General features: G+C 49.6%; 1 protein-coding gene across 2 annotated transcripts; it reads right to left on the bottom strand.

Moving 5' to 3' along the window:
- Window positions 1-113: 113 nt before the first annotated feature.
- Window positions 114-6,928, bottom strand: B9D1 (B9 domain containing 1). Of its 2 annotated transcripts, none has more exons than XM_054080702.1 (7): window positions 5,365-6,928; window positions 4,473-4,541; window positions 4,279-4,390; window positions 4,115-4,211; window positions 3,491-3,553; window positions 2,233-2,300; window positions 114-418 (listed from the first exon to the last, which is right to left on the bottom strand). In XM_054080702.1, exons 1-7 carry the CDS (start codon window positions 5,428-5,430, stop codon window positions 300-302), a joined length of 594 nt encoding a protein of 197 aa, XP_053936677.1. In that variant the 5' UTR covers window positions 5,431-6,928; the 3' UTR covers window positions 114-299. The 2 variants fall into 2 exon arrangements, with proteins under 2 accessions (XP_053936677.1, XP_053936676.1); XM_054080701.1 differs by having other exon boundaries at window positions 114-2,057; window positions 5,365-5,649.
- Between the last annotated feature and the right edge of the window lie 5,989 nt (window positions 6,929-12,917).

Here is a 12,917-nt window from a genome sequence, read left to right as displayed (position 1 = left end):
AAAACACAGGAAAAAAAGAGAGAAATGAAAAATCATCTGTAACCATGTTTGGAAAAGTATTTATAAATAGTATAAAAGATGCTAATGCTCAGAGCAAAATTACAGTGATCACATTATCCGCTCAGAAATTATGTTTATTCAATCACGCTGCTCGGCATGAAATAATAATTATCTCTGACTGGATGCTTCATTTGCTGCGTGTCCCGGAGGCTCCGCAGTTCAACACTGCTCCTGCTTGTGTTGCTGCAGGTTCAAGGTCTCGGGAGCTCGCTCACAGGGCGGTACCACGCCAGTCATTCTCAGTCAGCTCTCCGTGTTTGCAGTGGAGTACAAGAGGTTACATGCCCACAGTTAAATATGGAAATGACTGAGCAGTTAGTCATGTCCTTGATCCTTGTAAGCAGCACTTCTTTTGTACCTGTAAGGACAGCAGAACTGGGATGGCGCAGGACTCGGAGCACAAATTCCGGCACAAATAAACCCTGTGCACTAGAAAGCCAAACAAATGCGTTTAGACAACTGGGTTTATTCAGCCTAAAGAGCGGCACTGGCATCAGCTCAGAGGGGAATCCGGTTAAAGGCTGTGGTGGGAGAGGAGAGGAGCAGCTCCTCGGAGGGAGGCCAGCTCTGTGCCCTCGCCGCACATCAGCTCTGGTGCTCCTGTCGCACACTGATAATGGCATTCCAGGCCTTCTCCAAGGTTGCAACAGGAAAGAAAACCCATGCAGAGCAGACTGGAACATCACCATGTCTTTTACTGCCCCTCTTTTGATAAGGAAACCAGCTGAGGAACACTGTGGAGCAGGAGGTGCGTGATGTGCGGGCTGGAGGGTGCTCCATACCTTGCTGCTGCTCCCTGCCCTCCTGTGCAGAACAGAGCCACTGGAACCCGACTGGGACTGACACGCTGCTCATGACTGCATGCAGCTGGCTTACAGAGACTCTTGCCTGCTTTGCAGAGCCTGCTCCGAAGTTTATTTTTAGTCAATATCTGCAATTTGTTCTACTTAAAAGCATACAGCAAGGATGTGTTTAACACTATGGTCTCTCGCTCCTCTAAAATAAACTGCTGCCTTTTTTTTTTTTTTAACTTATAATCATAGTATGGTTTGGGTTGGAAGGGACCTTAAAGCCCTTCCAGTTCCACCTCTGCCATGGGCAGGGACACCTCCCACTGGATCAGGGCCTACAAGCCCCATCCAACCCGGCATGGAACACCTCCAGGGATGGGGCAGCCACCACTGCTCTGGGCAACCTGGGCCAGTGTCTGACTGTCCTTCCTGAAGCTTGATGCACGAATAAAATCGGGGAATGGAGGAGTCACCATCTTGTTCGAAATGCCAAAGCCCTGGTTGCTTCACTGGGACAATATGGGAATGTTTCTACAGTGCAGGAGCTGTTTTAATTAGTGGCACAAGCTCTGAAGGACCATGGGGTTTTAACGAAAGCTGCTGTTGCAGAGGGGAGCACCCAGCAAAGAGAAGTGTGAGTGCATTTCGCTGGAACCTTTCCTTCCTTTTTGGAAGGTGAAATAATTTCTATTTCCCATTTCTAGCACAAAAAAAACATGAATAAAAAAAACAGTTTGCAATTTTTACAGCTATGAACTCCCCTATTCTTGAAGTATATGAAAAGTGTATAAAAAAACGTTATAAAAAAACTTCGTTACAGGTCTTAGTTTGAGACAGTCTGATACTACTCCTAGAGCTGCTAAACATTACCAGATGACGTTCATTTACATAATACTTAAACCTCTCTGCATCCTGAAAGACTTACACGGAGGTAATTATTCCAGACCCTTGTTTCTTTTGGAATAATGGCCTTAAGTGAAATTTTCTCATTTCCTTTTGACACAAAAAGCCCCCAAGAGCTTAACTTCTCTGTGAGCCTTTGCCCACTGGACACCCAAGATCAGTATCTGTGCATCCCTTCTGTAACGGGCAGCAGAGAAGGGCCGTGCGTGTTGCTCGGGCACACGTCGTAGCCCAGCTTCTTCAGATCTTTGGTCACCACATTGAAGGAAATGGTCATAAAGCCTTGAGATCGCACCCTCGTTACTGGAAGAAAGATGACGTGAATAAAGCTGGTTAAGAGAAGTTTCTGAATCATTGCTGAACTCACTCATGCATCTGGGTAGGACCGTTCTCAGCAGGAACAACTCCTCTTTAATCAAGGGAAGGTGGATGGCCAGGCTGTGGCTGCTGCCGCACAAGGGCTGTGGTCAGGACTTACCTTCTCTTCCTTCTCCTTGTGCCACCACTTTGGGGTCAGTAAATTCCGGGCGTCTCCCTGTGAACCAACTAGGAGAAGAAAATAGGAAGGCAGTAATTGGATACATTCACTTGGTGTTTAGATTGGATACAGTTCATTACATGCACCTTAAAAAACAAAGAGGAGGGTTAATGAGCCTCCCAGCTTTTGTTTGCAGGGAGTTGTGAAGGCCGATTCACTTTACTGCTGATCTACTTTGACCAAAGAGACATTTTGCCTCTCCAAGGAAAAAAATGAAATCGATTTCATACACATAATGTCAAATCCGTGTTGTTTCTTTATGACAAAGATGTTTCTGAAACTCACTCAACTCTTAATGACCCCGAGCAAAGGAGAGGCCTGGATGGTTTGAACGCATCCGAGTGCACAAAATATGGATGTACACAAATTAGAGGGTAGATTCCAAACAAAAAGGGTATCATGAAAAGAAGACAAGTCAATCAGCTGAATCCTGTCTGTCAGGTGCCGAGATTCCCATGCTGAGCCTGCCCCAAAGCCCTCAACAGCATGCAGCTGGCTGCAAGGGAGGATCCGCTGGGACAGGCAATCCACAAAGGAACCGTCAGCCCACAAGTCCCTCAGACTGTGCTTAAACAATACAATGGAAGGAAAAAACCTTGATACCCTCATTTGCTGTGTATCTGCTGCTGCTTCGGAAGGGAAGTGTGTGCGTAAACAAGACAAAGGCATTCCAGATGGAAGAAAAAGTAGAGCTGGGGATTCATTCTCTATATTCTACCTTTGCTTTTCAGGTGGCTCTCCATATGGCTACACTTCAGAGCCCCAAGCAACACTAAGATTAGGGAGGGGCTGCACCTCCTTGGAGTCCAGTGACAACTAAAACGCTCTGTACAAACAAAGCGGCACCTCTGCAAGCACCATCATGGACACAGATCAACCTGCAGAGCAGGGAACTGCCACTCCGTTCAGGAACTCAGGGATCGGTCTCCTCTTCTGAAATGAGTTTTTTCAACAACAGTGTTCAGTCACGAGGATAAAAGAAAGATGAGCAAGCGTTACTGCCTGCAGGCAGTTAATGTGTTTGAAGAGAGCTCATCAAAAAAACTTGGACACTTGAAAATGTGGTTTTACCTACAGAACTCCAAACCATCTGGTGATGGTACAAAGCATTCTCCGTATGCACTGAGCAGTAGCAAATTCTGCCTTTGGGATGGAGAACCAGAAAGACTTTTAAGAAAAAGAAGTTTTTAATTATTACCTTGTAAACTTCTGCAGCTGAGATGTGGACTCTGGAACAAACATAGCGATGGTTCTTGTGTGCCTAAAACAAACACAAGACACAATAGCAGAATCAGTTAGGTTGGAAAAGACCTTTAAGATCACTGAGTCCATAAACCTCACACTACCAAGCTCACCACCAAACCATGTCCCTAAGCAAAAGAACCCAACAGTGCTTTCAAGACTTGCTATGTTTAGAAAGGTACAAGAACTTCAGGTACTTCAGACTACTGAACATCTCAAGGCAAAAATGCTCTCCCTTCCACAAAAAAAGGGTTTGCTTTTGTAGGAAGAGCGTCCCTTCCTACATTTCCAGCAGCTGAACTGAAAGCTCAACATGTGCCGAGAGTGATGGGAGAGTGCTAATGTTCTGCACTTCATGCCTGAGCTCTCCTTGTACCAGTTTTGACTCTACGGAATTGTCTACAGGACGACCAAAAGTTATTTGGTAACTAGGGGCTGCTGCTAGCAAATCTCTGCACTTTGCACCAAGCAGACAAGCTGTAACAAGGAGATATGGGAACATTTTTGTTTCCAAAACAATGTACTGACTGAGAAAAAAATCTCCCTTTCAGTCCTGCAAGACGACCGGTTGTCAGCTCACCTTCCGGGTGTGAAGGGAACATGAACAGTTCCGTAACCTCTGACCACATCGTTTCCAAAAAAATCAGGTCCATAGACGCTCACGACGATCTGTGGCCCTGCAAATGGAGTGCGTGTGAGAGGAACACCCGACCTGTGAGCGGGATCTTCCAGCCCAGCACTCACAGCCGAATGGATTGGTGCTCTTGAAGGTGATGTCGATGGGGAAGTTCCAGACGATCGTGGTGGGTGAAACATCGCTCTTGGATGAGATCTGGGAGATACCCTCCTCCAGGCCCTGCTGGGAGAACGCGGCATGAGGGGGATGCACTAATCCCTGACACACCGCTGGGTTCCAGGGGCACGCGATGGGGCCTTACCGCAGTGGGAACCCAGTCTTGGCCATAGACAAAGCAGTACTTGCAATAGAGGTCATCAAAACCAGGGAACTGTGGGAGAGAAAGGCTGAGTTGGTGGAGAATTGCCAGGACCCACCAAGGGTTGGCCAAAAGCATTGGGCTGAGGGCAGCCTGCACCCAGGGCTGGGGCTGGGTTATGGGGTCTGGGGGGCACCCAGGGAGGGCAGGGCTGGGTTATGGGGTCTGGGGGGCACCCAGGGAGGGCAGGGCTGGGTTATGGGGTCTGGGGGGTACCCAGGGAGGGCAGGGCTGGGTTATGGGGTCTGGAGGCTGCTTGGGGAGGGCAGGGCTGGGTTATGGGGTCTGGGGGGTACCCAGGGAGGGCAGGGCTGGGTTACAGGGTCTGGAAGCTGCCTGGGGAGGCCAGGGCTGGGTTATGGGGTCTGGGGGGTACCCAGGGAGGGCAGGGCTGGGTTACGGGGTCTGGAGGCTGCCTGGGGAGGGCAGGGCTGGGTTATGGGGTCTGGGGGCGGCCGAGGAGGGCAGGGCTGGAGCACCTCTGCTATGAGGACAGGCTGAGCGAGTTGGGGTTGTTCAGCCTGGAGAAAAGAAAGCTTCGTGAAGACCTTAGAGCAGCTTCCAGTACTGAAAGAGGCCTCAGGAAGGCTGGGGAGGGGCTCTTGATCGGGGAGTGCAGGGATAGGATGAGGGGGGACGGTTTTAAATTGGAAGGGGGCCGATTTAGATGAGCTTTCAGGCAGAAATGCTCTCCCGTGTGTGGGGGAGGCCATGGCCCACGCTGCCCCTCCCCGGCGCGGTGCCGCTGCCCAGGTGGAACCGGCTGGTCCCTTCCCCTCAGCGCCCCCGAGTTCTCTATGGCCCGGGAGGGGCCCCCGAGGCAGCAGCCGCTCACCTGGCCGCTCTCGATCTGCCCGCGGGCCGCCAGCAGGAAGGCGCTGGGGCCGCCTCCGCCCGCCATGGCGCCGCCTCACCCGGCGCGGGCGGCGCTGCCGTGGTTGCCGTGGCTGCGGACGGCGCGCCCGAGCGGACACGCTTCCTCCGCGGGCGGCGCTTCGCGGAGCGCCCGCTCGTGGCTGGGGAGGGAGCTGCTACGAACGGGCGGGGCGCCCCCAAAACGCGGGTGAATGGACCCAAACCGCAGGCAGAACCCTCCCCTGGGGCCCGACGAACCCCACCCCGTGCGGGTTGTGCTCCCCCAGCCACCGTGGAGGGGCCGGGGCTGCTCCCACCGCTTATTCCGCCTCGTGGCTTGGACTGCCGAGGGGTGTGTTATTCAGTATCGGTCTCTATCAGGCTGTGTCAAGGCTGTATGAGGCTGTATAGGCCTCTCTCAAGGCTCTACGGGGCTCTCTCAAGGCTCTGGCAGCCACCTGAGAGGTGGTCACAAGGTTCGATACAACCAAGCACCGGGTCCTGCCCCTGGGTGAGGGCAAACCTAAACACAAACCCAGGCTGGGCAGGGAACAGATTGGGGGCAGCCCTGAGGAGGAGGACTTGGGGTGCTGGGGGATGAAGAGCTAAACAGGAGCCGGCAAAGTGTGCTCGTAGCCCAGAAACCAACCATGTCCTGGGCTGCAACCAAAGCAGTGGGACCAGCAGGGAGGGAGGGGGTTCTGTCCCTCTGCTCTGCTCTGGTCAGACCCCACCTGGAGTCCCGTGTCCAGTTCTGGAGACCTCAGCATAGGAAGGACATGGAGCTGTTGGAGCGAGTCCAGAGGAGACCACAGAGATGATCTGAGGGCTGGAGCACCTCTGCTGTAAGAACAGGCTGAGAAAGTCTGGAGAAGAGAAGAGAAGGCTCCAGGGAAACCTTAAAGCAGCTTCAAGTACTGCAAGGGGCCCCAGGAAAGCTGGGGAGGGGCTCTTGATCAGGGAGCACAGGGATAGGATGATGAGAATCGTTTTCAGCTGAAAGAGGGGAGATTGAGATGAGATTTTAGGAAGAAATGTTTTGCTGTGAGGGTGGGGAGGCCCTGGCCCAGGTTGCCCAGAGCAGTGGCGGCTGCCCCATCCCTGGAGGGGTTCAAGGCCAGGTTGGATGGGGCTTGGAGCCCCTGATCCAGCGGGAAGTGCCCCTGCCCAGGGCAGGGCTTGGAACCGGAAGGGCTTTAAGGTCCCTTCCAACCCAACCCATTCTATGATTCGATGATCCTGTGATTCTCTATCAGCTGCATTGAGCCCTTTGTTAAGAGAGAGACCTTAACACATGGGCAGAGCAGCCTAGCACAGCTGGGACAACGTCTCAGCCCTTGGCCTCATCCACCAACTCCATCATATCTCCCTTCGGACAGCCCTGGAGAGGGGTGGTTTTGCTGCTTTGGCTCTCTACACTGCCACGCAGTGGAGTATACATCGCAGATGTCTTTCCTTAAGGCAAAGTGTCATCCTAAAATACCACCTCTCCTGCTCAAAGCTGTGTTGTGCATATTTCTTTGGGACTGAAAGTAAATTCCCATTGCACTTTGTGCTGAAAAATACCTCCCATGTTCCTATAGAGGTATTCTCTGTCAATACTAATTTCAACTAGATTTTTCAGCTTTTATTTGAGTTTTTCCTTTTTTTAATTTTCAGCAAACAAATTTGGCTGAGAGAAGAATGGGAGTAAAGCAGGAAGGGTGCAAGAGAATGGCTGAAATTTTATCCTTTCCACCCCTGCCCCTCAGAAATGCTTCGAAGAAAATAATGAATTGGAACAGAAAATTATCACGAGGGGGAATTAAAATGGCTCTCACCCCTCTGTTTGATGCTGCCAGCAGGGTACGATGAACATTTTACTTGGCTGCCAGCTGCCCCAGAGCCAGCTAAGAGCCAATTTAAGGATTTTTTTTCCTTGCCTGGTAAGTGATGGCAGTTGCTGGAGGAGTTAATACCGGCACTGGGAGACTTCCCCATGGCAGAGAGAAGGCAGCAGAGATATTCAGCAGCTGTAAGTCACCTCTACCTGCTTGTGGAAGGACTCTGTCCTCCCGCCAGTTATAATTAGACCTCTTTTCTTCCCTCCCTTGCATGCTGGTCTTGCTCTAATTAGCTGCATTTTTAATCTTTGTGAGTAGAATGAAATCCCAAGCAAGGAAGCATTTTTACCCTGCTGGAAAACTTTATTAATGATCCATTAGAGAGTTCCATTTCCAAGCCTAATGAGAACTCATGGATCGCTGCGACTCCATGGTGGTGTTTAACAATGTTGGTATTTCTCTTGGCCAGGTAAAACATTTGGCTCCTCTCTCAGCCCTGCCCGAGCCTGTGATACGTGCGGGGTCTTGGGGTGCTTGGGGAGCAGGGACCCCCACTGACTTGTCGCCTTGCACAGGCGCTGTGCCCGTGCCTGATCCCCGACTCCGAACAGCTCCCAGTCTAGCTGATACAAGAAGCAGCTCCTATTACAAAAAGTGGAATATTTTTGATTTAAGCTAAAGTAAAGTTTCATCTAAGTAACTGTACTTTCTTGAAAGTTAGACAGAACATCCCTCTGACAGCAGATTTTCTTTCAGGGAGTGTTTTTTTCCAGACACTGCTCATTCTTTGGAGATGATAATGTCTTGTGTTCAGTGTGATCTGTGCTGAACAAGTTTCTCTTCTGGAATCCCCTTTCTTTGCAGGGTTTCTCTATCTCTAGAGCAAGGTCGGGCAGAGAGCTGGAGCTAGCTCTAAATTAGCAAGAGTTTTGATTCTTGTGAAGTCAAAAATCTTTGACTCTTTTGTTGTGCAGTTCATAGTAACGTTAAAACTAGACCTTGGAAAATAATAGAATATGCATAAGATTTCTGGGAGAATTTATATACACATGCAGCAGTGGGAGATAGATTCTGTCCCGGCTCTTGTCTGTCTGCACACAATTGATGGAGATCACTGCCTCATGTCACCCAGGCCTGAGAAAGGATGCTCACTTTTTAAAACTCAAAAATAAGTCTTAGAGAGTTTCGTCACCATCATTTTGGGTATCAGAGCAAGCACACCCGTGTCCCTTGCACTGACCTCCGTGCACAAAGCCTATTAGATTGTTTGTTTCCCCAGGTGCTCGGGAAAGGTGGGTGAGGCAGAAATAACAATAGAGCAGCCCAGCTGAAAAGTTTATTTTTGATCCCAAATATTTACCGACAACACCTGCTAAATGGCCAGTGAAATACATTTTATGGTGTCATTAATCTGCAATAAACCGGGTTTATTTTTAGCCTATTTGCACGGCGTTGCCAGCCTGACTCATCCCTGCCTGCATTTGCTCCCTGCCCTTTGTCTTAACAGCCTTTTCCTCTGCTCTCAGAGCTCTTCCCACCTGCGACTCCATCGAACGCCATGGAAGGATATTCTTATCGCATCCAATGATGTATTGGAGGAAAGGATTCCTATCGTAATTCTTGTGGAGTGTATTTACCCAGAGATTTATTTTGGTGGGAAGGTAACTGGATGAGGAGAGGTGGGATGAACTTTTGTGTTATGTGTCTGAGTGCTGGGAACCAGCAAGGAAAGAAGACATGAGGGGTCGCGGCTGCACTGGGAGAATCTCTGTGACCCTGAGCATGGCAGGGAGGGGACGAACACTGCACTTTGTACCCCAGGCTCCATCCTCAGCCCTAGCTCGTTCTGCCAGTATCCTCCCAGAGCAGAAAGGCAGGGCAAAAAGCCAAAGCAGATATTTCCATGCTCAGTATCCTGCTCCCCTCGATCCTCTGGGTAATTGAGTGGTTCTGCTCCCGTTCTGACACCCAGCCTCTTCTATGGAGAATTCATTTGTATTGGAACTTGTTACCATGTGTGAGATTTTATTTGTTAATAAGGAAAATTAATTAGTGCCTCGGTCTAAGCCAGTCAGAATAAATTAATGTGCAGGCAGGAAAGGGGAGAGGGCGAGGAGGACTGGAGAAGCTGGTTCCCAGTGGGGCCTTCAGATTCCATGGGGGCATAAAGAATAAGAGCAATAATCAGGCTGTGGGGAGTGGGGGCTCCTTCCTTCCATGCCCTCATACTTGTTGGCTGCCCTGGTGGTGGCTGCATTTTGGGGGGAGGATTCAGGTGAGAGAGCTGCTCCCTCCTTGTGCATTCACAGCAAAGCCTGGAGCTGTTGTGCTTTCAAGTGGGGCAAAGCAGAATCCTCAATAAGCTGCTCTGGAGGATTTCAATCAAATATTTACGTGATTAATCTAGTTTCTTTCCCATGGTGTAAGATGATGAGGGTTGCTGACATTGTCTCTTTCCCCAAGAACAGTTTTTTTTTTCCTGTGTGCAATGGCCACAGCTGGAACTCCCACAGCCCTGTGGGAGCAAACACAGCGAGGGGGTCTGACATGAGGAGCAGCCCAGCTGGGATGCCAAATCCTCCTGGCGACAGCACTGCATGCACCGGTGTTGAACCAGGGAGTCCATCTGTGCCGCTGCACATCCGTCAGCCTGGAGCGAGCCCTGCACGCCTCCACAGCCTCTGCAGCAGCTCGCGCTGAGGTTGGTCTGTGAAAAGACAGACTGCTTGGATACCGTGTTTGCTGGACCACCAGCCTGGCATGAGCTGGAACTCTTCCAGACGTCCACAGATGGATTGAGCTGTGTAAAAAAACCAAGGATGTGGAGATTTCAGCCCCTCAGACCATGCTGCCAGGGCTACGGCTGGGCCAGGCTGCACTAAGATTTCTAATGAAGCCCTCTTGTATGGAGGATGAGATGGCCCCAGGCAGTAAAACACAGCCACGTATGTAAAGCTTAATGGATAAAGTTAATTTAATTATTCATCCTAAGAAAGCTTCTACAAATATAAAATTCTTATTAGTATTCATGCAACCTGTTCAATCTTACGCCACTGAGAAATGAAAGGTTGTACTGGGTATGGATTCTGATTTGTTTAGGGGTTGTTTTAATGCTTTTGTCCCATCCTGATCTTGGCTGAGTGACAGACAGAGGGAGCATCTCTTCTTTTCCTCTCCTTACGTTTCTGCTAATATAAAAAAAATCCCCCCCTGTGGCTGCTTTTCAGCCTCCTGGAGGCTCATTCAATGCACTGCGAAGTGCTGTTTGCACTACAAAATAAAGGCTTTAGTACCTGGATCTCGATGCTCCCAGCATTCAGCTCTCACACAGTCGTGGTGCTGCCTCCAGGAGTGTGGGCAGAGCCAGAACCAGGGTCCAGGAGCAACTCTTCCAAACTCACCCCCGACACGCTGCCGTGGGCTCAAGTCCTTCTGCCTTGTTCCACAAGCCACCTCTCCATCGCCCTGCAGGGACTCAAGATCAGCCACCACCACCCAGTTTTCCCCCCAGCTCCAGGGCACTGAGGGGGAATTTGGGCACGGGGGCACTGACTTTTCCAGCAAAGCTCAATAATTACAGCACCAGCACCACAAGCAGCTGTGGAGAGACCTGCTGGGGCATCCAAAGCACCTCCACGCAGGATTCAGCCCAGCACCAGGTAATTCACCTCCCCTTCTTTCCCAGTTGCTGCTTAAACAGCAACAGAAGGATTTTGCCACCATCCCCAAAGAGCTGTTAATAATTATTTTTTATGGCTCTTTTCTGGAATTCTTTGCTATCCCACTGAGACAGAATAATTATTTACAATAATCCTAAATGACTCTTAATTACAGCAGTGCAGGTGCTCGGAGGCAGCCGGCACGAAGCTGCTCGACATATGGAGGCTCTTGCGTGAGGCGAGGGATTCACTGAGCGGCACCGTTGGAGGCGAGCGGGAGGTTGGGACAAGCTCCAAAGGTTGGTGGGGAAGGGGATGGCTCAGACTCAGGGCCGGCAGCCTGGCTGGTTGCACCTAGAAAAGAGATTTTGGAGGATGCCAACGGGGATGGAGACCTGTGAGACCTGCCGGCTGGATGCGATAACTAAACCAGGGCTCGGCATCCCGGCCACATCCCACCAGGCGGCACAAAGTCAGGCCACGCTTCCAGTTTATACAGTTTAATACATGTGAAACAAGATACATTTCCTTTTGAGTAATGGATGCATAAATAACAGAAGATATATGTGAATGCATAAATATGAGGCGGCATGGAACGAATCAAACAAAAAACGGTTGGTTTGAGGTTTTTTTTTTGTGTCCTCCTGTTTGTCTTTTCGCTGCACGGCGCGTCCTCGCGCCAGACTCATTGCTGCTCTCTTAGCATCAGCTTTCCTCGGCAAAGCTGTCCCATGGTGAGAGGGGCTGGATGGGGTGGGGGGGAGAAGCAGGAAACGGAGGCTAAAAAGGAAAAAAACCAACCCCAAAACTGCAAAAAAAGAAATAAAGGAAGTGGTGTTACCAGGTGACCTGAATTCCTCTAGAGGCTTCTCAGTGGGAGCCAGCGGCAGAAGGGCCTTGGGAGGCAAACGCGTCCATGTGTGCGGGGGAAGGACTGACAGAAAGGGTGCAGGTGGGACGGTGACAGCTGCCAGCGAGGGGTCGAAGGCGTTCTGCCATGAGGGGGACAAATCACTGGCTGAAACTCTCACAAAGATCACCTACAGCAGCTCTTCAGCCCTTCCCACACTGTAGCAATAACTTACTCTGAACTGCAGTAAACAAAATACATTTCTTAAATAATTTACTATTTATTTGTTTTGTTTTTTTAATCTCTCTGTAAGTTTAACTTTTTCCTTTTTTTTTTTTTCATCTTTTTTTTCTTTGTAACACAAGAAACCGTGTTTGTGCACTTTAGTTTGGATTATTGCGACATTTAACCTGAATTTCACTTGAAAAAGGAAGAAAAAAAGCAACAGGACAGTTGTACAGACAAGAAGAATGAATAACTTATTATTGCACTGGCTACAATTCAGTAGTGATTTGGTTTTTTTTGTTTGTAGTTAGGACAACCCCTAAAGTACAAAAGAAAAATGAGAGAGACATCTAAAGCATCAGCTGTGAAAAGAAGCCGGCGGGATGACGGTGGAGAGGAGGAGAGGGGAAAAATGGAAGTGAAGAAAGAAGACAAACATTTGGAAAATGAACAGCCGTAATAATTAATTCCACATAAAACCCAAGGCAACACCACCCAGTCGCGGAGTCACACGTAATGCAAAACCCGGTATCGTTTCTCTATAAAAATATGTGCATTATGAAGAGAGAGTTTTTGTGGGTATACCTTTTTTTTTTGTCTTTTTTTTCCTTGTTTTGTATCTCACAAATACATTATTTCTATTTATATAACTGCTGATATACAGACAATGTACAGCTCCTGGGCACTCCCACGCAATGGGATGTCTCTAAAAGGTGCCTCGTTAAAAGTTGAGCGTCTTTAAAAAAAACAGAACCAACAAAACCTGCAGAGAATCCCCCAAATCCCGACCGCCACCGCCTCGAACCCGAATCAATGTGATTGAGGCCGTGGAGCAGGGTGGGAGGAAGGAAGCAACCCCTGCCTCGTCTCCACCTTCCCTTTAGAAAAGAAACCCTGAAACTGCTTCGCAAATCCACCTTCCCTGCCCCAAACCCATCACCGTCTCGTCCAGCCGTTTGCTTGGCTTCTTTTTTTC

The sequence above is a fragment of the Cuculus canorus genome, chromosome 15 (genome assembly GCF_017976375.1).
Source record: "Cuculus canorus isolate bCucCan1 chromosome 15, bCucCan1.pri, whole genome shotgun sequence".
NCBI lineage: Eukaryota > Metazoa > Chordata > Aves > Cuculiformes > Cuculidae > Cuculus > Cuculus canorus.
Note: the sequence above shows the minus strand (reverse complement) of the source record. Positions and strands in the feature narration are given on the sequence as shown.